Raw genomic sequence first — 24032 nt, 5'->3', positions numbered from 1 at the left:
TTAACATCTTTGTTGACAGAATCAACAACTGTTATTGATTCTGTCAACAAAGTTTTTTACAACAATCAACACATCAGCCATAGAGTTTGGTCCGCGAAAAAGAATCTTTGGCGATGTTCCGTCACTTCCGGTTTGTCCTTTCCGCGTTTGGCTTTAAGGCTCCTCTTCGTAGACTCACTCATACTGCCATTCTCAGTAATATGATTGACTGGCATCAGTTGGCTGCGGTCCAAACAAGGGTTGACATTGGGTTGAACTTTTTTGCGGTCTCTGATGATGATAACCGTCCAATTATCAGTTTTTTAAAAGAAGAGTTCTGTTCTGTTGCTGGTGAGCTTTTCGGTGGCAATGGTACCGTTTCGGAGTGTCAAAACATGTGTCTTGGCCGTTTCGGTGGCATGAGCGGCACTAATCCCGCTCCAGGCATTAATGAAGCTTGGAAGGTCATAATGTACAACGATGTCAAGATCCCGTTCACCAGAGCAAGACCAGGTTTCAACGGTTCCGTCGGTGAGGACTGGTCCCCTTCCAAGTCTCGGGATACGATCAACCACGCGTCTGGTCACTGGAGACAAGGGATTGTAAGTGTTTATGTAGTATTATTTGTATTGTCTTTGCCTAAATTTTTTTCATTCTTCTCTAAACAGAACTTCTACGAACGTTGCCTGAATAAGCATCAGGAGACGCAGTTTACGTCTCGTTTGGAGGTTCGTGTAAGTGCGGCGGATGTGGGCGACATACTCGTTCGCAAATTAATGGATGGGCTGCAGTAAGTTCTTTTTATCATTGACATTATATCTATGTATACAATCTAACATTTTCTTTTTATTTAAAGCCGCCTTCAATCGAACGGTGCGTTTATCCATTTCTTTGTCGACGAGTATCTCGCCTATGTCCGCGAGTTGCTGAATCTCACCTCGGAGATGATGGTCTCCTTAAGCCGGGATATACAATTACCTGCTGTGTCTGGCTTTGCGTTCTGCGTTTTTCTTCTGAACAGTCTTATGCATCCGGAGGTAATGCAGGATTCCTTTGTTAAACATTTTTTTTTATTGTTCATGATACAAATAAAGAGGACCTTATTCAAACTTCACTTCACCCATTGTTGGCTATTTGGGGTATTTTTTTTGTAAACGAAAACCATCATTGATGTCTATGGAACATAAAGACGATGCAACTATACAAAAATTATACAGAATTGCTAGAGAACTGATGTAGAAAGGAAACATAAAAAAATCCATTGCATCGGATTTACTTGACGTTTGTGATGAGACAAGCTCACAATTCCAAAAACTCGTAAATGTGATAGGGGCTATGCCAATCTAAATTGACTTGGTGTTACATAGGATAGGATATTTCCTATAGATATGCCCACTTTTTTCGAATAAATATTACAACAGTTTTATCTTGACTAAAATCTAGTTTTCTTATAATTTGTAATTAACTCCTTTGTGTTTCCCTCAACTTTTATACTTCTTGTTTATCTTGAGTCTTTACTTATCATGTAACATTTCAATCAAAGTTCATCTTTGACACTCGACTTGAATCTCATTATTATCAAACCGTATATAAGATATTGTTTATTACTTTTCTTTTTATCCTTGGCAATTACTGTATATTCAGATTGCTTACGCCCTCTTAAAATTATCGTTGATTATCTTTTTAAATTTAATAAGATTTCTTACGTTGACTACTTCCAGTCTGGTGCTCACTTTCATAACTACTTTATTATTAACATCGTTGTTAATAACCTATATCTGTCTTATCCTTTAAGAACTATTACTAGTGCTTTAACACCAGATAGTCTACTTAAAAAACGCGCACTAGCCTACGCAGACAATGGAATCATGTATGCAAGTACTTGTAACCGTAATTATTTTAAAAAGGCGACCCATGTGTATCACCGATGCCGGCACCTTTGGAATTACCCGAAGCAACGCTACAACAAATCAATGAGACTGAAATCAACCATGAAAACACGGATGGCATTTTACCTGAAACTAATATCCTAAAAAGTGCGTTGATTCCAGTCCAAAATAGCCCGTTGGTGATCAGCTATCTAAGCTTTTAAGTCATGAGGAAATACGACAAAAGTTACGCTACCGTGACGATCGCAAGGAAAATCCAGGAACCATTTCTGATTACTTTGACAGCGAGGACTACAAGGCTTTAAAAGCTGCCAACCGTTTTCAGCCCTCGTCCCCTGATGATACTTGGATTACTCATGGTTTAATCACATATCAAGTGAATAACGGTATTTAGAGGATTAAAGTAATTGACAAATGACTGGTACCAGGTACAATGAACTGCTTCTTTTAACTTACTTAGATCCGATTGAATTCGTTGTATTCGTCATCTCATGCAATACATTCATGGACACCACCATTAGGATGATGCGTATGATTAGACATAGAAAAAAAAGGTAATAGCAAGTCTATGACCACCAAGGATCATTTGAAAGAGATGTCAAAAATTTGTTTGAAGAAATTTGTAATACTGGCCATCAAGTAGAGATATGTTAATGAATGAAGTGCGGTTTCGTGTCGGATCTCAGGTAAGCGGATAAACTATAAGAGCTGTAAGAGTCATTTCATACTGTTTATAAGCTCTCATTGATATCAAATAAATAGTTTAAGCGCGCTTATAAAAAAAAAAAGTCTATCAACCGTGTTACTATCTTTAATTTATCTTGGAAATTGTATTGTAATCATTTGCGACTTCATTTTTTTTTAGGAATATGTAACATCTTAAGATCCTGTCGTAGTGCTTATATTAGCTGTTATATATGATAATTAAAGAGAGCAAACGCAAGCTTGTGTTGTTATACCGTCACTATAATGACTACAGCTCTGATTTCCAAAAAAAAAAAAAAAAAAAAAAAAAAATGAAAAACGCTATCTCCTCGATGAATATAACATGTATCAAAAATCCGGCTCTATTATGTTCTTTATTAGAGAATTCTTCATAAACTAATAGAGCTCGAATTTTTTCTTTTCACACAAAATTTTTTTTACAGATGGCAAAACAAAATTTGCCATTTACAGCGGGGGGAGACCCAAAGATGTATCCGGGGAGGTGTTTTACAATGCAAAAAATTCATAAAAATCTAATCAGATAGATCCCGGTTAAATGTTTTCCCGCGATACATTAGATTCCTCTGTCAAAAAAATATATGTGAAAATCACACCTGTGTAAAAATCAGACGTTTTAAGTTCTGAAAATTTCCGTTTTATTTCCTAGGGGTGTGCGAATAATTTATGAAAATAGTGTAAAGTTTAATTAACATCAAAAATTGATAACACCTTTTCTTCTAAAATCCTTTTATTATGAACCCCATGTCTACTAAAAAACACCAATTCCAAGAGACCTCTTGTCAGAACTCCCGAAGAAGAAAAAAAAAAAAAAATACGACCAACAAAACAAAGAAACTGCTAGTGAAATTCATGTACAAAAATATATACATAAGATGCATTATACATACAACAAGATTAATGAAAGATAATTTTATTTAGGATACTGTTATAAATACGTCTGTAGAAGAAGAGCCCAAGAAAGCTCGCAGGCGGCCGTCCATCAAAAAGTGACATGCTGAATAGAAGCGTAGTAGCTGCATCTTTTGATAGATCTTCCTCTGGTGGATTTTTTTGCTATTTCTTCATCTGCTACTGTCACTCAAGGACATTTAATTACTTCCCGAAGCAATAGATATTTTGACGTTACCGAGTTTGAACTAGCTATAAAGGCTTTACTGATGCAAGTGCGAGCGAGCACTGCAGCAACTTACAGAATGCCTTTGGAACACTGGAAAGTATGTTACAGCCCATTAAATCTTTTTTTTGTTTTTTTTGTTTTGGTTTTTTTTCTTATATAACAAAATGCTAATCTTATTTTGGTACTTCATAAATTATAGGAATTTTGTGAAAACAACCAAAACAGATATCCAGTTGAACCTTAGTACCCATACACTGTTGGTCCTACTGATTTTGTTGTTGCTTTCTTTAAGGAATGCTTTTTAGCGCACTTACAAGAAAGATGTTTCCATAGACACCGATGTTAGAACCCAGATTGGTATACAAACTGAGAATTCGGATAGTCAATTGACTTTATTGCAAAGTAATATGGAGCTGATTTAATTGTACTCAATTACTAACATCTCCCTTAGTGGCAGAGAAAGCTCCTTCTAATAAGAAGGGCGGTAAATTTTTTTTTGAAGTTCCATTGGGAATTGAAGCTGTCAATCAATACAAAAAAGCTTTGATGTTCTTGCATGAATTTCAATCAAGTTGCAGAGAAGTTGACTAATCCTTCTCCTAAGAAAACTAAGGAAGTCATTAAATCAATCAAAAAAAAAATATGGGCATGAACTTGTGTACGGTCAAGTACAAACAAATGTAGACAGAGCAGCACATTGCGTTACTCGTGATTCATATAAATCCGGTGAACTCATTAGAATCTTTAAAAAAAAAAAAACCTTTGGATTTCCAGTAGTGATACAGGTTTGCGTGGAAATGTTTTCGATCTCCTCTCGTCAACCATATGCTACTTCGGGGATCAAGATCGAAGAAATTTAAACTTTGCAGATTGTTTTTGTACCATTATTCCATAGGAACCAGCACAAAGGAATGCAACAAGTTTTAGCTCTGGTATTTAATCCCGCCAAGGGCAAAACTCTCAAAGAAGGTGAAGTAAAATTTGCTTGTGCAATGCGTCACGAAAACATCTTTCGGTGCCCTTTTTGGTGCTTTTAGATTTTTGATGTTTAGTTTACTTCAAGTATGTTGATATAAAAAAAGAAATTAACATTGAATGCTAATTTTTTTTTCGTAAAAAAAAAAAAAATAGGATAATGGCAACTTTTTGAATGAAGAAAGATGGCATAATTATAAGGTTTTGCGTGGACGTGCCGGTCCCGAGAAAAGTTTGAGTGGCGTCTCGCAATGGAAGACAGCGAAAAAGGCACTTGCAAGCGAGGATATACATACCACCAGAGTAACGCATGGTGGACGACATGCTGGATCAATGGAAGCGGAAGGTTTGGGAATTCCATTTGATCTTATCAAACGAGGTGGAGGTTGGAAAGATCGTCTTGGTCGTTTAGAAACGCACTATTTGGGAAAACTTCCTTCTCCTTTTGCTAGAGGTATGGCAGGATTCTGGGAGAAACCTTTTTCATTAGCAAGAAATAGCGTTAGTCCCCCTATCGATCTGCAAAAAAGATTTTTCCTTGGATTGAGACCTACTTTGGTTACGGAAATCTGGAATGGGAGGCTGCATGCGAAAAGGAGATGAAAGAAGTAGATGATAATATTTTTAATTTAGAAATCACAAACGAGACCAATCCTGTTGAGTTTGTTGAAGAAGATGGGAAAATGGTTTTAAAAGAAAAAAGATCAAAAGGAAAAGGAAAGCAGAAAGCCCAGAGCAGTATTGATACAGCAAAAAGAGGTTTTTTGCGTTTATTGATTAGACGTAGAAGAATAACTTTACAAGATGCAGAAGTGTACTTCTACTTGAATAAGGAAAACAAGTGTGTCAATAGTAAAAGTGCCTTGTTTTCTTGTAATGAATTCAAAATGTTTCAGGGAAGACATTGTAGCTGCTATTAGTAATCCTTCTATTGGCAAATTAGAAGAGTACGAAGGCCTTGTACCCAACTTGGTTAATACCCATAAAGAAGTAGCCAGCCGAGTTACGGATGCCAATAATCGAATCGTACGATTGCAGCAGAGACAAGACATCAGACTCGAAAATATCGAAAGCTCGTTTAATAACTACGTTGGCCAAAGCAATCAGCAAAATCAGCTTCTGATGAGCTCAACCTAACAGTTATCGAATGATATAAAAATTATTATGCTGCAGCAACAGTGTCTTCATGCTCAAATGCAATTGTTCATGGCTACTAACAACGCTTCCCAGAATGCTAACGGTAATACCAATCTGACCTTTCCAACCTTACCTTCTGCTTTTCCAATGCAAGCTACTTCTTTTCCTTCGTCCGCTCCCTCCAACTCCGGAGCTATCTAACAGCAACCCACAATTTTGCCTTCTCCAACTGTAAGCAACAATCTTATAACTTCTACTGCTTCATCAAAGCCTAAAACCGAACCCAAAAAAAAAAAAAAAGACAAGATGGGTCAGCTACAAACCTAACAGCTCAGAATAATTTTCATATATACACATTGCGTGTATATAATTTCTGACTTTGTCTTTATTTTTATACATCTTATTGCTTATCCATTATATTTTATCACCAACACAATAAAAAATAAAAAATTATGTGCTTTAACCAAAACGTTTTTAAGCAACAAGAGAATAAAAGTAAGAAATTACCCATTAAATACTTAAATTATTATTTACTGACATTCTTAGTTTATAATGTTCAGCATGTCACTCTCGACTCACATTATAAAGCCATTTTTTCGAAAAAATAGTAAAGATTTTCAGTCTGTTCATGGGAAGTAAATTAGAGGCCAGAGGTAAAAAAGAGAGAGAGACGAATGCTACACTTTTTTTTATGCAACTGTCCTTACGAATTGAAAAAAAAAGTATATACAATCGAAATTAATGTAATAGGGAATATTGAATCTTCAATGAACGGCACTTATTTTGACAATTCAATTGATACTCTTTTACTCTTGCGGTCGTTATTGATCTAAATAGGGTATATCCAAAAGATAAGATGAAAGTAAGCTATACACTACGCAGACATCATAAAAATGCGTGTATTGTAATGAATTTGCATTGGCTTTAAGACAATAACCTATATTGACGTCTTGATGCCAATTAAGGTATTTGATCTTACATCATAACTAAGCGCACCCCAATTGTGCCTAGTACAATTTGTCTGTCCCTAAAAGCCTCATTGCCAGAATGAGGTCAGTAATCAAGGTGATTTAAATAAAAAAAGAATAGAATGTGAAAGGCTGCTAACGTAGTAGGAGAAAAAATAGAGGCTCCTTTTTATAAAAGCCCAGTTCAATATAGAAGCTACTAATTACAAAACTTACCTGCAAAAACCTTGTTTCTATGCTTGAAAAACTCATTACTAATGATATTTCGACCGGCTGTATATTAACAAGCTGACTTACTTGGTAACAAGCCTAACAATGATACTAGTTGAGTAAAAAAATAATCCCGTTTTAACGCAGTACTTGATCAAGTGATCTTTACGGAAAAGTCCTTCCTTAGAGTGTAGGCTCATTTATATATTTTTTTTAATGCAATTTTTAACTCAATTTATTTAAACAACGCTCACGTATATAAAAGAAAAAAAAGAAACTGATTTTCTTTTTTCTTTTTTCTTTGTACATATTAAAAAAAAAAAAAAATGTTATCTTTACGACACGAACCAATGGACGACTTCTTTCAAGTCCACAATGCAACAGACTATGGTACATTTGTTCAAGAGTTGAAGGGTTTTTACGTGTCCTTTCTCATTCAATTTTTATTTTTATTTTATTTAGCTTCTACGGAATCTCAAAGTTTTATAAGCTTACCTCATTTAAGAAACTATACGGGCGAAGCAAAACCCACTAGGACGGTATGACTTCATTGTCTAAAAAGAGGGAAGAAAAAGAAAAGCTTACCTTTTTTATTCTTTACTTAAAATATAGGACGGTATGATTACGGAAGAAATGTGTATAAGGGGTATCGATATGGTAAAACGGAGCTTATAAATACAAAAAAAAAAAAAATTGCATAATTTTGATTGTTATTTTTTTTTTTTTGTGATGATTTTATTTTAGCAAGGGATTGATTGGTTTAAGGAGACGAGTACCCGAGATCAATACAGAAGCCAAAGGTTTATATCTAAAAATTAAGCTTTTATTGTTATTATTTTGTTTGTTCATCTTTTATTTTGAATAAAATCAGAAATAGAGAATACGATACGTACCTTAGCTGTAAAAGTGGAGATGATGATTTCACCATTGAAAACAAGATCAAAGTAATAAACACTTCAACACATACACACACATACACCCTCTTTCTATAACATGCACCAATCCTAAATTATTTATAGGCACAGGAGACAAAACAAGTAACACCGAATGAAGAATACTACACTTTCAAATCCTCTAAACTCAATGAACCTTGTAGCATCGGTCACTTCCAATTACGAAATCTATTATGGGCCGCCAATAAAAACAACATTTATTATGTTTGGGGAGATACCGTACGTCAATGGTCTCCACAACGTCGGCAAAGTTCACAAGTCATTGATTTGGCCACAGCCAATCGACCAGGCAGTGTCTCTTTAAAAATCACAAGTATGGCCTGTGCACATGGAGTCTTATTCGCGGGCGGATTTAAAGGTGAATGTGTATGGAAAGTCGTACAGGACCATTGTACTATTAATACCACCAATGAATCTCGAAGTATGGGTATCACGAATTATACAGATATCGTCAAAGATAGGAAGGGCGCTACTCTGGGTATCGTGTCAAATAATGATGCAAGTATCAAGTGTATTAATCTCGAAACTGCTCAGATTGAGCAGAAACTCACCCTCCCCTTTGCTGCCAATGTAAGCTTTGACTCCCTATTTTTTTTTAATATACACAAAAGAAGAATACATCATTTATATTAACTATGACATAGTGCTCTTCGTTGTCACCTGATGGTAGGATGCTGTGTTTGGTTGGGGATTCGACAGAAACTCTGGTAGTGGATGCCGATAGTGGCCAATGTAAGGATAAAAAAATAACAAAAGATTAGCTTAAAATGGATAATTTCTGACACATAAATGTTTTAAAAAAGCAATCCTTTCGATCAATGAACACCACGATTACTCATTTGCATGTTGTTGGCATCCGGACGGAAGGACCTTTGCGACAGGTAACCAAGATAAAACTACACGTATCTACGATATACGCAATACGTCGAAATCTGTGCATGTTCTGGGATCCAATATAGGAGCTATTCGATCTTTACATTACTCGCATGACGGCCACTATTTAGCCGCTGCAGGTAAATTTGAATGTACATATGTGGGGAGAGATAAAAAAATATTTAAGCTTTTTTTTTTTTTTCATGTTTATCAGAACCTATCGATTTTGTGCATATCTATGAAACGGAGCATTATGAATCGAGTCAAGTGATTGATATGTTTGGGGACATCGCGGGTGTTTGTAAGTAATGTAAATCACGCCATCGTTTAAATGCTAAATCATCATATTAGCTTTTACACCAGAAGATCAGTCGCTGTATATCGCCAATGCCAATGAGCAACTAGGGTAAGGTCTTTCCATATCATTTTTTTCTTTATATTTGAATCCACCTATCTAAAACTTTTTCTATAAATATTTTTTGTTTTTTGTATGTGTGCAACAGTGGTATCTTTGAATTCCAGAAAATCGAACAAGATCCAATTTTTTATTTTTAATTGAATAAAAATAAAAAAGTGTACATAAATATATATTTTGTGTTTTTACTAAAGGGCGTTTTTAACTTCGACTTCAAAGGTACCATCAGGTAAGCTAGTAAAATCCACATCTGTCAAGAAATGAACAACACTATGTGCACCAGCCTCTTTTAATTGGTCTACAGAATGAGTTGTGGCACATGCAATGACAGTAGCGCCAGCAGCACGCGCTGATTTCACTCCAGAAGGTGCATCCTCGAACACAATCACATCTTTTCCTTCCAATCCTAACTCTTTTGCCACACGACTATATCCCTCTGGATCCGGCTTTCCTTTGCTCACCTATGATTTTATCATCATGTTAGTTTTTTTTTTATATCAAGATAATAATGCATTTTTTTTCTTCTTCTCGTACCATGTCGCCGCAGACAAAGGCGTCGGGTGTATGAATTTGACACTGCTCTAATCGTTTACGAGCCATGTATTGATTACCTCCGGTACAGATACCCCATTTGTGAATTGGGGTCTTTTGAAGTAAAGCAGAGACACCGGGTAAGATGCTGACACCTTCTGATTCCTCTGCTAGTTTTTTTTCGAACATGTCGGCATGTTCTGCTGTGGCCTTATCGGGAGTCCATCGCGCCATAGTTTCAATGGTGCGTACGCCGTGACTTGTCTCCAGAATCTGTTTATATGGTGGTTAAGTATAAATGTAATATTTTTTTAAAAAAAAAAGTTGTCATGGAAACTTGCCTTGTTGCCATCAAGACCGTGTTCGAGCGCGAATTGGTGCCAGTGACGTTCAACGAGTGGAATCGTATCAATCAAAGTACCGTCCAAATCATAAATAAATCCTTTTGTGCGATAATAATGCGTATTTGCAGGAGGTGTCATATTTTTTTTTACGATAAAAGGAAAACGGGTTAAAAAAACCTTAACATAGCATGGGATTTTTATATGAGAAAAAAAAAAAAAAATTAATGCTTTAATGTCAGCAGAAACATGACGCATATTTCATGCTAATAATAAAAAAAAAATGGGGGGTGGGGGTTGCGGTATTTACAATTTTATGATTTATTTTTAGTGATCGTCTTCTTCTGTACCAGGACAATTAGTGTCGAGATCTTGCTTGTCATCGTACTTGGCACGACACCAAAAACAATAGAAATAGGTATCTCGAAGGTATTCTACCAAGGCTTCTAATTGATGTTCCAGGCTTAAGGCTTTTAATTTGTCCACCATGTCTTGAGGGTACACTGGCTTCTTTTCTTCTTCCTCCTCCTCCTCCGCTTCCCCTTCCTTTTCTTCTTCCTCTGTTGATAAAGTAGCAGGTTTCAATGTCCACAAGATATTGGACTCCACCTTATTCTCTTCGTCTAATTTCTCACATACAGAGACAGCCGCAGCAATGTAACGTGAATATTGAGCGTCTTTTGCTCTTTGAGCCATCAAGAGACGATAGTCCTCCGGATCAATTTCGACTCTTTTTCTAGCTTCCTCTTCCTCAGCTTCTCGCGCCCGTTTTAAAAGTTGGGTGTCCATGCCGATACCTGATCGACCTGCTTTTAAATCAATGGCGATGGGTTCCATGATGCCTGATTGTTGTTGACCCAAACCTGTACCCTTTTTAAAGCCCATTTTCATCAACATTTTCATGCCTTTATTCTTTTCGTCCATGTGTTGCTTGAGACCGCGTTCACGTTCCTCTTTTTCGAGTTGCGCACGAGGTTTAATGTAACCCTTTTCTTGTTGTTCTCGTAATTGTTTCTTGCGACGTTCTGAGTAAGTTTCTTTTCGTGTTGATTCAAACGCTTGAGCTGTTTCCAAGTATTTCGTGGACATGTAGTCCTCTTCCTCGTCACTCATTGTATTGTTGAAGATAAAAAAGATGTATAAACAATAATTTTTTTTTTTTTTCCAATTGAACTATAAACACAGAAAAAGTGTGACCATCCCCTCCCATTGTTTTAATTATTTATTTTATTTTGCATAAAAATGCTCTATTTCTTTCCCCCCCTTTTTCTCTCTCTTTTTTTTTTTCTTTCCGTAAAAAAAAAATGACACTGAAAAAGTATATCATTGGGTTTTCAACACTATGTGTATTGACTATGGTTGAATCGTTCTTTGAACAACGGCCTATATTCATCAAGACGCGACAGCAGATCCGACTAGAGAACGGAGGGTTACCTGATGCTCATGTGCTCACTCCCAAGGAAAAGCAGCATTATATCAAGGACGCCTTTATGTTCTCCTGGGAAGGATATCGGAACTATAGTTGGGGATATGATGAGAATAAGCCTGTCACTAACCAACCTAGAAACACTCGGTAAATTCACCAGTAACCTACATATCCATGTTTAGATTAACATTTAATAATAATAGAAACGGATGGGGTGCGACGATTGTGGATGGGTTGGATACACTGTACATCATGGGCTTAAAAAAGGAATTTAAAGAAGCTCAAGACTTTGTATCGCGTATCGATTGGAATAAAGTGAGTGAAGATGAACCTGTGCAATTATTTGAAACTGTAATTCGTTATGTGGGTGGGTTATTATCCGCTTATGATTTATCATTGGAAAAAGTCTTTGTTACAAAAGCAGTGGAATTAGTGGACAAGTTGATGCCGGCATTTGATACACCCACAGGTATTCCTTATCAATATATCAATTTTACCACGTAAGTTTCCCTTTTTTTTTTTTCTTCTGTTGTTATAACGCTATCCCTTTTTTTTTAACATGCATGTAAAAAATTAAAGGGGTGAGCCTATCAGAGGAGCATCGGCTTGTTTAGCAGAAATAGGTACAATTCAACTTGAATTCACAAGACTATCTGAGATCACTGGTAATTGGAAATATCATTATGCGGTTCGTTGGTTATATATATATATACAATGAGACATCTGGTGACATGCACACTAACCAATTTTAATTTTTTCAATTTTTTTTTTTCCCAGGGTCAGCATGTGTATGATGTGTTTATCAAGAAGCATAGTATGAGAGCGTTTGGTTTATTTCCTCATCTTATTAACGTCAATACTGGTGAGCCCATTGGAGGTATGTCAATAAATTTAAAACAATGATCACCTTGTATTAACAATTAAAAAAAAGATCATGTTACGTGGGGTGGTATGGGTGATAGTTTCTACGAGGTAAGCCAAAAATAGACGAAACAATGGAACCCCGTCCATTAACAACAAGCTTATAGTACCTGATTAAGCAATTAGTGGTGTCAAGAGGTCATGATTCCATAAAAAAAGAAATGGTGTCACAAATCATCACTAGTTTACAAGATAATCTATTAGTCGATGCTCCCTTTGACAGACGTTCTGCATTTTTGGCAGTCCTAGATGGCGGTAAACTCAATCTTCAGATGGACGAATTAGCTTGTTTTGCACCGGGAAGTTTATTACTAGCAGCACGCACGTTTCCCGAATTTGGATATATTGAAAAAGAGGCTACACGATTGATGGCAGGATGTTATAGTGCTTGGGATTTAACGTTAACGGGATTAGCGCCCGAGATATTTTCATGGGATACTTCTAGAAAGTATAGAACATTGGAAGGGAAAAGACCTGCAGTGTATCCAGTGCACCCTTCATATATTCTAAGACCAGAGACGATTGAATCGTTGTATTATTTTTATGTGTATACAAAAGATCCCATGTATCAGGATATGGCATGGGATATTTTCAATTCACTGTATACTTATTGTAAAACAAAGTCTGGCTATACCGGTATTCATCGCGTCGATGTAACAGAAAACACATGGGATGACCGAGAAGAAAGGTATACATCTCATTATGTTTTTTACAAACATAAACTGTATGTGAAATTAACATGATTCACATTTAGTTTCTTTTTCGCGGAAACGCTCAAATATCTATACTTGATCTTTGACGATCCTCAAAGTCCACGGTTTCCTTTCAATGAATGGGTGTTTAATACAGAGGCACACCCACTTCGTATCACTGATATCATTCCTCCTGCAGAAAAAAAATCTTTCTTCCATTTTAATTATTTTAGCAGCTAGATATATTAAATATACATATATATATATATATAAATGTTTCTTAATCCTTTTCAAAAGAAAATAATACAAATTAGTATATCCTCCTCTTCTTTCACAGCGTATGTATATATACCTCATCTGATCCATCCTCATCTTCAAAATCGTCTTCTTCATCACTGTCAAGTTTAGCCTTTTTTGCAGGTTTCTTTTTGGGCTTTTCATCTTCCTCTTCTTTATCATCATCTTCCTCTTCTCCTTCTTCCTCGTCATCGTCATCGTCATCATCGTCATCATCAGAAGATGAGTCTTCACTACTAGAAGAATCCACATCATACTTGGGCTTAGAAGTCATACGTTGAACTCCTCTTCCTCGCTTGGGTCTACCACCTTCGTTTTCGATAATCAAGCTGGTATCCAATCCTTCCACCTCACGTTGTAAATCCAATTTTCGTTTGATGGCCGCACATTTTTCCAAGGTGGGTACACCTTCAATGCCAACTTTTTTCAATTCGTCTTTGAGCACAGCGATTTCTTGTTTAGCGGAAGTACACTGAGAGACGGGAACACGGTAAGAGAAATACGAAATACCACATTTTGTTAAGTAGTGACGAAGACGTTTAATAGATTCTTCATCTTTTGCGGATCCTTGAGGCTACAAGTAAAAAAAAAAAAAAAAAAAAAAGTGGTGAGTTTCATGTAAGTGCGTATATGAGTAGAAGAGAAAAATATCTTACACGAGTGGGCTTTTTAGGTGCGGATTTGGGTTTAGGTTTCTCTTCATCATCACTCTCTTTACGAGTGGACTTCTTGGAGGATTTTTTCTTGGGGGTTTCATCATCCTCACTTTCCTCGTCAGATGCAATAGTCTTTTTCTTGGGGGTTTCCTCCTCACTATCCTCCTCTTCAGATGAATCAATCTTTTTCGTCATTTTTTTAGTGGTCTTTCTCTTGGTTTTTTGTTCCTCTTCACTCTCTTCATCCGATTCGACAATCTTTTTAGCAGTCTTTTTAGGAGCCTTTTCCTCTTCGCTTTCTTCATCTGATTCAACAATCTTTTTGACTGCCTTTTTAGGTGCCTCTTCCTCACTATCAGAACTAACAATCTTTTTAGCAGACTTCTTGGGCTTTTGTTCTTCCTCCTCACTATCCTCATCTTCATCCGACATAATTATCTTCTTGGTAGATTTCTTGGGTGCCGTTTTTTTGGGCTTCTCCTCTTCGTCAGATTGAGTAGTCTTTTTAAGAATAGACTTCTTTTTAGGAGCACGTTTTTTGGGTTTTTCATCCTCATCACTTTCTTCTTCATCAGATGTAATCATCTTTTTAGAAGCTTTCTTGGATGCTTTTTTCTTGGACATTTGCTCCTCTTCACTATCCTCGTCCTCGTCTGATACAATCATCTTTTTAGCAGACTTTTCGGGCTTTTGCTCCTCTTCCTCTTCATCTGATGACATGATCTTTTTAGCAGACTTCTTGTTGGATGCACGTTTCTTGGGCTTCTCTTCTTGCTCACTCTCTTCTTCAGAATCATCCTCGAGATAGCTATTCTTCATTTTCTTGACCGCTTTTTTCTTTGGCTTTTCCTCATCACTGTCTTCATCGGAATACACGAGCGATCTTTTTTGTTTTTGTTTAGGTAAGTCTGCGAATTGGACCCTCTTTTTTTGGCTGGGTTTCTTGTCCTCCGAATAAACCGCAACCTCTTCTTCTGAATCCGAATCAAATAATTTAGGTGATCGTTGCTTTTTCGTAGGCTTTGCCTCAGTAGGATTGGACAGCGAATGTTTGATAGGGTCTGCTGTGGGTTTGCGTTTCTTGATGGGAGTTTCTAAGGTTTTTTGTGCTTTGCGTTTTTGAACAGGTGCAGGATCTTGGGTTTGGTCAATGATGGTTTTGTCAATCATGGCATTTATCATGGTTCGCCATGGTGCTCCCTTTAATTCTCCACTTTCAAGATCCTTTTTTTTTTGTACGTATTTTCGTTAGTTTATACGTTGATGTCTAAAAAAAGGGGGGCGTTGAGCTTACAAAATGAGTTTCCAGTTTCTTACGAATGACAGCGGCGGTTAATTCTCTTTTTCATAAGAAAACAGAAGTTAGACAAGGCTGTGCTCTGTTTTATATGTATATAAAAAAAAAAGACAGGTATCTATGAGCTTACTTTAAATCACCATTGCGAATGATTCTATTTAATATATATATAAAAAAAAAAGTTAGGTTAATTGATAAAGGTATTTTCTAAGCGGTAAGGATATTACTTTACTCTTCCAGTTTATTTTTAAACTCGGTTGATTCTATAAACTCTTCCGATACACTTGTCATGATTGTTTTATGTATGAAAGAAAAGAGAGAATACAAAAAAAAAAAAAGCGCGTAGTTTTTTTTTTAATACGCGCCGCCGTAATTTAACAATGGCGTCAGGCTATACACACTATCCGTTTTTGTGGTGCTCTTTTTATGATGCCAATAGAATGTAATACAAATCAGCTTTCTCTCTTTTTGAAAAGAAGAATCTGTTGAATGTACCATTTGATAGAAGGAATTCTAATACGAAAATATGTAAAACATGAACCCACAATTCAATCAAGGGGGGGGGGATAACTATGCATATCTATTTGGCACCAATTACAGCCTTAATATTTTATCACGACTATATTTTATTTGCATGATAAATGAAAAAAAAAAAAAAAAAAAAATTGGTTAATTTTCAAGAGATAAAGACTCAGTGATTAACGACGTGGTCCAGAACATCTTGGTGTAGACCCACTGATATCCGGAAGAGTAAATATAGAAGCTAAATAAAACATCTAAGTCAATTCTTTCTCGTAACTTTGGATCTCGCAACTTACGTGATCGACTAGATCCACCAGAACAGCAACCACCCATATTGTCAAAGAAAAAAAAAAAAGCTATGAAAAAATGAAGGGTTTTAAAATAGTCCATCATTTTTCTTTTTTAAAAAGAAGACACACTTACTGAAAGGTGAGAGAGGGGAAAGTGAGTTTTTTTTTTTTGAGTAGAAGACGTGGTATTTATCTTGAATTATTTGTGGTTCATTTTTAACATCCCGTTTGCTGACAACTGTTGGTATTGAATGTTATGTTGCTATAACAATCTATTTTTATTACAGTGATCCTGGTCCATACTGACAATCATTGTCTCTGCTATAATAAATATTATCGATTTTTCCAAACATGATCTATGTAGCTCTCCTAAAACCACGTACTGTAGTTGGTTTATGAAATATCTCGATAATTGTACAGTGCCTTTAACCAAGACGAAAATTGGTAAACTAATGGGAAAATGATGTAAGACTTTTTCCTGTCATAAACAGACCACTGGCTACCGTATTGCATATATAAAAAAAAGATTCATCATATTGACCGCAAAAATGCTTTTTTTATTGGTTATTTTCAAAAATATATGATATTATAGACTCCGTATCATGTTAGGAGTTTAACTACAAGGAGTAAGCTCAGGAAGAGAAATTCCTGAAGCTTAAATACAATTCATGTTTAGTTGCCTTGTTTGTACAACAGTGAGCGTTTTTTTTATAGACTTACATGAAGTAACTGACGCAGAATCGGAGCAGCAACTACCCATTGTATTGAACTTGATTATTATGGATGAAAAAAAAAAAAAAGATTGAAAATGAAAGCCTGGATGTATTTTTAGTTTTCTCTTTCCCCGGATTATTAGTTTATGACTTACTTTGCACTGAAAAGTACCAAACAGTTGTTGAGGGCAAGAAATAGCTTGAATATATCCTCCTTTTTATAAGGATAAGGGACTCTTTATTTTACTACAAAATCCATCAAATAGACTGACAACCTCATGAGAGGGGTTGGGTTGACAACTCATTGTATTGTAAGGTCATTTTAAACCTTTAATGCAAGTCCCATCAAAATATATTGTTTGTCAATCCTTTCAACTTTCGGGAACACTGACAATTATTATTTCCACTTGGATTATGAGATTGTTTACCTATTTATCCAATGCACTGTGTGAACTAAGTGGATACAAATAAAAATGCATTTTTGGACCCATTGTTAGTATGTATATCTAAAACTATTTTTTTTATTGATTCCCCACAAAACGTTTTCTCTAGCTTGTTCAGCAACCTTTGATACACAAGGTAAATATGTAGTACGTTTCACATTTGGTTGTCGTGCTACCTGATGATTAAGGTAATGATTGCTACAATTTCAATTCAACATGCGGAAGGTGTGGAATCTTTTATGAGGGAGTTACATAATATAAAATGTAAAAAATAACAAAGCGTTCCAGCAACTAAATGGGAATGGCCCTTACTCAAGTCATCCGCATCTCATATCCTACAATCGCTAATATTCGTAGTTATTGTGATGTATTTTCTTTTTCCTAAAATTACATGGATAATGAGACTAATTTTTTTCACAGCTATTTATCTAATCCTGTGACGATGGTGAAGATGCAAAAAAAACATGACATAGTGTCACACAAAGTTAATGTAAACCAGAGTTTCTTATTCCACCGATAATGTGTGGAATAAGTAATGAGATGCTGCAGTGAAAATTGTGTAACGGGAGCAGTTTATTGATGACAGGTATGTTAAATATGAACAAATTTCATTAACACCAAAAAAGTATGAACTTGGCTATTGCTGCAAACGAGATCAACAGTCTACTCTTGTTGAACATTATTTAGTAAAAACTTATTCGTTGTATCGGTTACAATGTACCCTTTTTCAAAAATAATTATGAAGTCATAAAACGAAAACATCTATATTAGGGAGAGGGTGACCTGTGCATAAATAAAATAATATGAGTTAATTTTAAAAAAAAAATATTGTTAGGTACATACTTTTGGGAAAGTACCCTACGAGGTCAATACACGCCCGGGGTGTGATAAAGACCAGTATAGATGCACAATGTACACTGTCTACGCCTTTTCTGTAGGCTTTTTAAAAAGCAGTAAGGAATCACAACATATCGACGTTGTAATCAAGCAAATACACTGCAATTTGTTCAAAAATAAGTTAATTGGCGACTTTCCTTGCTACTCTGCTATCGCTGTACATTACGGTTTTTGAAAAAATTAGAGTTGCGTAGCAGCCAGGCCTTTACAGCTGCGATGATTGGCAAGTGAAATTTGATAAGGCTTCCTTTTTTAGAAGAAATTCCTGCACGGGATATTCCGCCCACTCGTAAAAAGGTGGTGAGGTGTACTTAAAATCCATGATAGCTCCGACGATCGTGGTAGTGTCAGAGATTTCGCTTCAACTACTGAGCTGGCAATGTTGATGGGAATACCAGAGGAGTGCTATCTTTTCGAGGGGGTAGTCATTGCTTTGGATGTGATGATCGTCCTTAACTGGATAAAAATACTTGAGCTGGCATTGACAAAGAGGTAGATACTGACATTATCGGCTAAGGCTGTTTTTCTTTTCGGTTTAGATAGTTTTAATCTCACAGGAGGGTAACAGGGGCACATTGTAGAGGGTGGAAAAGTGTACTTTGCATTCTTATTTGACTACGGTCCAATTTGATCAAGTAAGTCCTTTTCCATCGAGTCTCCTCCCACAGCTTCTATTATCTTTTCGATTTTATCCCCGTTCTAGACAAAACCTAAATGCGAGATGTATGGATAAAAGCCTCCTCGTGGCCACCCTGAAAATACTCGCTTCTTTATATGAGTGGTAAATGTGTCTCTACTATTATTTGTGTGGTGTATTCATGGTATCAAGTAAGTAAAAAGCAAATCATGAGAATTTTTATTCTTTAACTAGCTTATAATAATAACAATGTCTTGATAGGAAATGGCTTCGGATGTTCCTGAAAATAATCCAGAATTGATCATTTAACAGATAATCCATCAGGCAATCCCCTGCTACTGACATCTAGCTTTCTGATCCCGATGACAGAAAAGGAATAATATTTACCTATGCCAATTTTTGAAAAGTTTGCATGGTGTTTGTATTTCTGATTTTTTAGTGGATTTCGCCGCATAATTTATCTCTTTCTATGAGTACTGAAAGCGAAGCTGTAAATTAATGTGTGCTGTAACGGGATTCAAAGTTCAATCAAAATTGACAAACGACAATATAGTAACCTAACAGTGAAACCCTTAAAGAGAATTCTTTTTTGTAACATTTAAACCTCGTTTTTGGCCTGTATGGGATGAGGGAGATTAATTCACAAAACGACGAAACGCAACTAATTATTTATAAATTGCAATTTAGAATCTTAAATGGCAGCTTAGTGTAAAATAATCAGCCTGTCCCAATTAATCTTGTTGTGTAGTGGTTCTGCTTGATCCATTTAATGAGAGTCAAGATGTATCAATAGTAGTATCCCGCATCATTGTTTGTAGTCCTAAAGCACTGAGCATTTCGTGATAAGTTGAGTAACACAATGTATTACCCAAACTAGATGGGCAGGTTCAGGCTAATATCTTTTACTTCCGTATTGTTCGAGACAAAAGGGAAAAACATTATGATAACTCTCGACATAAATTTTGCATTAATTTTAGTAAGTTATTAATCGGCCTTTATGTTAAGCCGATGCTTACTTTAAACAGCTTTTAATAATGACACAGTGGAGATTCAATCAATCTCCATTGGTGATCATTTTATATCTAAAGATGGCCAAAGGTAAGCCAATAATTTAATATTGCAAGAAGCGTTCTTCTAACAACTCTAATTTTCGAAAGTTACGCCATGTCCAAAACGACTCCAATTTCTTGCCGTACTTCCATGGGACACGCTAAACCAATATGTGAATCAGCCGAGAATGCGCCGGAGAAATTTAAAACACATCAAGAAGTCATTATTTACGTATGAAACGTTTTCAGCGAACTTCATGAAATCTTTTGAGACAAGAGTATGATATTTTGAAACATAATGCGTATCACGATATTGTTCTCAAGGAGGCGGTACAAATATTACAATGAGAAGCAACTTAATTTGAACACAGGCTACAATGTTCAAGCATAGACTTATTCTATATATTCACTACACCGAGAAACTTGGGCTTTGAAAAAAGAGAGGAGTTAATTCGGCCTCTCTTCATAAAAGCAGGCTTAATTGACAAAGATGATGGCCAAGGTAAATTAATTTTTTTTATAGAGTTAGAATCGAATTTTCGATTTGTGCAATCAGACGATGTATATGTCAAACATATACAAATACAACAGGGCAAGCAGTACATTATACGCGCACTACAATTTAAAAATGAAGTTAATGTGAATCTGGAGCTAGTATCAGCTCAATACCACGCTGTAAAAGCGAGAGACAACATTGTGCCACTCTGTAAAACCTTCTCAAAATCGAAGATTTGATTCGGCCACAGGAAAATTAAGTGGCCGGCTCCGGTCCGTGTTTATGCTAAACATCAGCCAGAGCTACCAATGTTAAACGATTAGCAGGATTAACACCTCGCTGTTTATTTGGTTCTAATGGCTTACAAAAATATTGCTGTAAAAAAATAAAATAAATTAAAAAGTGTTTAACATAAACAATGGAAAATCTTATTTTACTGTAAATGAAGCAATTACCACCATAATAGCTAGGAAAATTAAGTCAAATAAAGGCATTGACGGAAATGAATCGAAATAACAGAATCAGGTCCTTTATATAACTAACAGCAAAAACCAGGAGGGTGTAAGTTGATTTTCATTTATACATACTCTTGACCCAAACAGCAGTTTATGTACGCATTTAAAATTAACGCCCGAAAACCAAAACCGAGACCCCTGTCCCGTTAAGATTTCTCTTTTACTGTGTCAGAAGGAAACGAGGGTTTCCGACTTTTCTCTTTGACATTGATGAAGAAGGCTGTAGAATCTAATGTAGCATTCTTTTTTGCAAAAAGCAGAGGGTTCGATTGTGTTACTTCAACCCTCTATTATGTGCCACATAGTCCACTTACATTGTGGTACCTTGTATTTACCTTTTCTCCCTTTTCATTTGTTTTCTCATACAATTCAGCTCAGACAAAGAGATGGATGAAAACTATAATTATTCTCGACATACACATTGCCTTTTATTTCGTAAGCTACTTAATCTTGTGAAGCAATGAGGACTTACTTCTGAAGTAATGATGACTTGTGATAGTAATGGACTCTCTCTACATCAGGTGCGAATCAATTGCTCTCAGTGATCATCTCAAGGTCGAATTTCGAAGGTCAGTTCAAAGCACAAATGGTAAAAAGCTCCTCCTGACGGTTATTTGTTTTTCTAGATATAGAGTTCCAGATTCTATAAAAACTTCTCTAATATATTACATCACCAATAGTAGATTAATAGCTAGAGGAAAAGAAGCCGATAAAGCGCTGAACGAAGTAGGAGAAAACCATACAGATTATTTTTATACACCCAATATTTTTAGCGAGCTCCACGACATTTATTTAGGAACCCAAAATTACAATGTGCATAACAATCTTACTGAACAGGAGGCGATACATTTGTTACAACAGCAAGTGGATATATGGAAGGAGAAGTTACACTGCTCAGACGGAGATTTATATTTCGCATTCACTACTCCTGGAAACTGGTGCCATGAAACAAGAGAAAATTTTTTTCGACCCCTCACCATGAAAGCTAATCTCATCCACAAAGATGATGGTCAAGGTAGATTGATTTTTCTTACGGAATTAGAGGCAACTTTTCGATATATTCAAACTTGCAAAAACCGCTACAGAAATGAAACTGTGTTTTCCAAGTTGGGGATGAAAAATGGCAAAGAATATATCATATATAGAATAAGTGTTAGAGAAAGCGAAGCTATAATCGTAGCTGATGTAAATTTGGAAATAGTTTCAGCTCGTTATCTTGCTTTAGATTCAGCAGACAGCAACTATATCCCACAATCATTAAAAGAAGCAACTTTTTCGCTGCCGTTTATATGGAAGGAAGCACAATCCTCGCTTACGTCATTTATGATAAAGCGTTATAATATCATGCTATCATCAGATGTTGTAAGGTTGATAATCCAGAAAGTATATGATATGGTGGCAAACATTAGTAGTGATTAATCATAAAAATTCCGTCGGAAATAGACCATTAACTGGATACATTTCATTTTTTAGGGACGGGATTCTTCGATAGATATTCACCGCGTATTCATAGTTCCCGTTATTCCAAGCCTGCAAGAAATATTGGATAAGGAACAATGCTTTCTGGATGAAGCTCAAATCCACGTAATTCAATCTTTAAGTATCGGAGAGCTATTAGACAATGCATTCAATTCTGCTAAAACCCTATTTTTTCTTCAAATGGATGACATTCTCGAGGGTATGAACAACGCAAAAGAAAGATCGATGATAATCTTGACGGTTGACAATCGCAATGATTCATATCGTGATCAATCAGCCATCATCAATATTTTCTGTATTTGGGTCGAAAAATACAAGACATATCTGAAAAATTCCGTTAAAGTATACATGACCGAATATAATTTTAGTTTTAATGTAAAACTTGAAGAATATGCACTGTTTGGTGTTTCTGACATTATAAAAACCCAAATTTAAAAATACAACATTCAAAAGACCCGATTATACTACCGAGCAATGCGTCGAAAGAACTTCCAGAATGCTCTTCAAAGTCTGTTTACTTGCTGAACATAGGTAAATAAATCATTCATAATATTTTCTGGATCCTAACCTATTTCTTCAATGCAATAGACATTTCCCCCACACAACTCAGGAGTGCAGTTACATATTTCGATGAGAACAGACTGGTTAAACAGATAAACACTATTGAATGGTATTTGCTTTAGGACCCCATATTTTTCTTTTACATAAACGGAAACCTATATACAGTCGTTCCAGCGCCAAAGGGCGGTTTTTGAAAAAAAGGGCGGATAATAAATTGTTTCGAAAGACGGCTTTTTAAATCTCAAAGGGCGCTTTTCAATTATGCAAAAGGCGACTTATTTTTTCCTCAAAAATCGGTTTCTTATATTCGAAGTTCGTTTATTTTGAAATTAACAGTATTTATAACGGTTTACCACGTAAGCAGATAGGAAAACAATTTATAGAGTGCTGAGCGATTTCTTGGAGGTGCATAGGAGGAACACCGTTACAAGCTTCAGCAATTCGAGTTGTCAAGTCTTCAGTATCTTCGAATGAACTTCGCTTGACCTTATTTTTGACAATTGCCCAAAATTGCTCTATTGGATTAAGATCGGGGAGGGGGGGGTAAGGAGGAAGGTAGATACTTCTGTATCCTGTCATGAACGCTCAACAACAATGAATTGAATACTAGTTTCAGTGTATTCCGGATGTAGAGAAACCCAAACGTATGTCCGAGAAACGATACATACACCAGTAACAATCAGCCCTACCAGAAGACTTCAGCAAGACCTTCACCGACTGCTAGTAATAAAGCAATGTCACCTAAACTGTCGTCTCACATATGAATGAAAGTTAAGGTGGTGGCCGTTGTCGCTACAAAATAAAAAAGGTCGGGTTTGTTGTCGATGACTTGTTTTATTTCTTGTTGGCGACAACAAAGAAAATTAAGGCCGGGTTTGTTGTCGCTATACCGCTACGTCATTGGCTACTAAAATAAGAGGGAAGTCGGTCGTTAAAGTGATACCAGATGATTGGTTGATAGTTTATAGGAATAGGAATTTGTAGTTAAATTCCCTCGTAGCTTAACTTATTAACGAGACTTTCTGAT

At 36.0% G+C, this 24032-nt stretch overlaps 9 protein-coding genes across 9 annotated transcripts; 6 read left to right on the top strand and 3 right to left on the bottom strand.

The window, feature by feature from the left end:
* On the top strand, positions 1-1306 carry EV154DRAFT_520702 (uncharacterized protein). Its single transcript, XM_051602839.1, has 3 exons — positions 1-581; positions 648-769; positions 836-1306. The coding sequence occupies exons 1-3, from the start codon at positions 114-116 to the stop codon at positions 1131-1133; spliced, it is 888 nt and encodes a 295-aa protein (XP_051453996.1). The 5' UTR covers positions 1-113; the 3' UTR covers positions 1134-1306.
* A 6007-nt stretch (positions 1307-7313) lies between these two features.
* EV154DRAFT_520700 (uncharacterized protein) lies at positions 7314-9395 on the top strand. The gene is made up of 11 exons (XM_051602838.1): positions 7314-7391; positions 7464-7540; positions 7614-7658; positions 7746-7801; positions 7873-7945; positions 8021-8524; positions 8599-8686; positions 8758-8967; positions 9042-9128; positions 9179-9233; positions 9331-9395. The coding sequence occupies exons 1-11, from the start codon at positions 7328-7330 to the stop codon at positions 9380-9382; spliced, it is 1311 nt and encodes a 436-aa protein (XP_051453995.1). The 5' UTR covers positions 7314-7327; the 3' UTR covers positions 9383-9395.
* Positions 9396-10295, bottom strand: EV154DRAFT_520694 (HAD-like domain-containing protein). Its single transcript, XM_051602837.1, has 3 exons — positions 10115-10295; positions 9777-10046; positions 9396-9703 (listed from the first exon to the last, which is right to left on the bottom strand). The coding sequence occupies exons 1-3, from the start codon at positions 10253-10255 to the stop codon at positions 9431-9433; spliced, it is 684 nt and encodes a 227-aa protein (XP_051453994.1). The 5' UTR covers positions 10256-10295; the 3' UTR covers positions 9396-9430.
* On the bottom strand, positions 10296-11298 carry EV154DRAFT_520693 (uncharacterized protein). Its single transcript, XM_051602836.1, has one exon. The coding sequence runs from the start codon at positions 11225-11227 to the stop codon at positions 10442-10444; it is 786 nt and encodes a 261-aa protein (XP_051453993.1). The 5' UTR covers positions 11228-11298; the 3' UTR covers positions 10296-10441.
* Positions 11299-11469: 171 nt separating this feature from the next.
* EV154DRAFT_427191 (glycoside hydrolase) lies at positions 11470-12258 on the top strand (the record flags this gene model as incomplete). The annotated part of the gene is made up of 3 exons (XM_051596342.1): positions 11470-11687; positions 11744-12040; positions 12120-12258. 3 exons carry the CDS (start codon positions 11470-11472, stop codon positions 12256-12258), a joined length of 654 nt encoding a protein of 217 aa, XP_051453992.1.
* Positions 12259-12356: 98 nt separating this feature from the next.
* On the top strand, positions 12357-13393 carry EV154DRAFT_539679 (glycoside hydrolase; the record flags this gene model as incomplete). The annotated part of the gene is made up of 4 exons (XM_051604363.1): positions 12357-12417; positions 12472-12512; positions 12569-13149; positions 13216-13393. The coding sequence occupies 4 exons, from the start codon at positions 12357-12359 to the stop codon at positions 13391-13393; spliced, it is 861 nt and encodes a 286-aa protein (XP_051453991.1).
* Positions 13394-13409: 16 nt separating this feature from the next.
* Positions 13410-15773, bottom strand: EV154DRAFT_520687 (uncharacterized protein). Its single transcript, XM_051602835.1, has 6 exons — positions 15636-15773; positions 15534-15557; positions 15401-15446; positions 14107-15330; positions 13506-14024; positions 13410-13439 (listed from the first exon to the last, which is right to left on the bottom strand). The coding sequence occupies exons 1-6, from the start codon at positions 15692-15694 to the stop codon at positions 13434-13436; spliced, it is 1878 nt and encodes a 625-aa protein (XP_051453990.1). The 5' UTR covers positions 15695-15773; the 3' UTR covers positions 13410-13433.
* Positions 15774-17666: 1893 nt separating this feature from the next.
* On the top strand, positions 17667-19206 carry EV154DRAFT_484954 (uncharacterized protein; the record flags this gene model as incomplete). Its single annotated transcript, XM_051598711.1, has 6 exons — positions 17667-17738; positions 17998-18057; positions 18207-18324; positions 18453-18495; positions 18596-18760; positions 19167-19206. The coding sequence occupies 6 exons, from the start codon at positions 17667-17669 to the stop codon at positions 19204-19206; spliced, it is 498 nt and encodes a 165-aa protein (XP_051453989.1).
* Positions 19207-21175: 1969 nt separating this feature from the next.
* EV154DRAFT_484952 (uncharacterized protein) lies at positions 21176-23127 on the top strand (the record flags this gene model as incomplete). Its single annotated transcript, XM_051598710.1, has 6 exons — positions 21176-21285; positions 21487-21554; positions 21657-22327; positions 22439-22847; positions 22898-22975; positions 23033-23127. 6 exons carry the CDS (start codon positions 21176-21178, stop codon positions 23125-23127), a joined length of 1431 nt encoding a protein of 476 aa, XP_051453988.1.
* Positions 23128-24032: the final 905 nt, after the last annotated feature.

Source organism: Mucor mucedo, assembly GCF_025094135.1.
Source record: "Mucor mucedo strain NRRL 3635 chromosome Unknown EV154scaffold_103, whole genome shotgun sequence".
NCBI lineage: Eukaryota > Fungi > Mucoromycota > Mucoromycetes > Mucorales > Mucoraceae > Mucor > Mucor mucedo.
Note: the sequence above shows the minus strand (reverse complement) of the source record. Positions and strands in the feature narration are given on the sequence as shown.

Excerpts from the sequence above, each read along its gene's own strand:
- EV154DRAFT_520702 (XM_051602839.1), top strand. The coding sequence starts at position 114 with ATGTTCCGTCACTTCCGGTTTGTCCTTTCCGCGTTTGGCTTTAAGGCT. Across the intron at positions 582-647 it reads GTCACTGGAGACAAGGGATT|AACTTCTACGAACGTTGCCT; the intron begins GTAAGTGTTTAT and ends TTCTCTAAACAG. Across the intron at positions 770-835 it reads AAATTAATGGATGGGCTGCA|CCGCCTTCAATCGAACGGTG; the intron begins GTAAGTTCTTTT and ends TTTTATTTAAAG.
- EV154DRAFT_520700 (XM_051602838.1), top strand. The coding sequence starts at position 7,328 with ATGTTATCTTTACGACACGAACCAATGGACGACTTCTTTCAAGTCCAC. Across the intron at positions 7,392-7,463 it reads CCACAATGCAACAGACTATG|CTTCTACGGAATCTCAAAGT; the intron begins GTACATTTGTTC and ends TATTTTATTTAG. Across the intron at positions 7,659-7,745 it reads GTATAAGGGGTATCGATATG|CAAGGGATTGATTGGTTTAA; the intron begins GTAAAACGGAGC and ends ATTTTATTTTAG.
- EV154DRAFT_520694 (XM_051602837.1), bottom strand. The coding sequence starts at position 10,255 with ATGACACCTCCTGCAAATACGCATTATTATCGCACAAAAGGATTTATT. Across the intron at positions 10,047-10,114 it reads ACGGTCTTGATGGCAACAAG|ATTCTGGAGACAAGTCACGG; the intron begins GCAAGTTTCCAT and ends CCATATAAACAG. Across the intron at positions 9,704-9,776 it reads CCTTTGTCTGCGGCGACATG|GTGAGCAAAGGAAAGCCGGA; the intron begins GTACGAGAAGAA and ends ATAAAATCATAG.
- EV154DRAFT_520693 (XM_051602836.1), bottom strand. The coding sequence starts at position 11,227 with ATGAGTGACGAGGAAGAGGACTACATGTCCACGAAATACTTGGAAACA.
- EV154DRAFT_520687 (XM_051602835.1), bottom strand. The coding sequence starts at position 15,694 with ATGACAAGTGTATCGGAAGAGTTTATAGAATCAACCGAGTTTAAAAAT. Across the intron at positions 15,447-15,533 it reads ATTCGCAATGGTGATTTAAA|AGAATTAACCGCCGCTGTCA; the intron begins GTAAGCTCATAG and ends CTTATGAAAAAG. Across the intron at positions 14,025-14,106 it reads CACCTAAAAAGCCCACTCGT|CCTCAAGGATCCGCAAAAGA; the intron begins GTAAGATATTTT and ends TTTTACTTGTAG.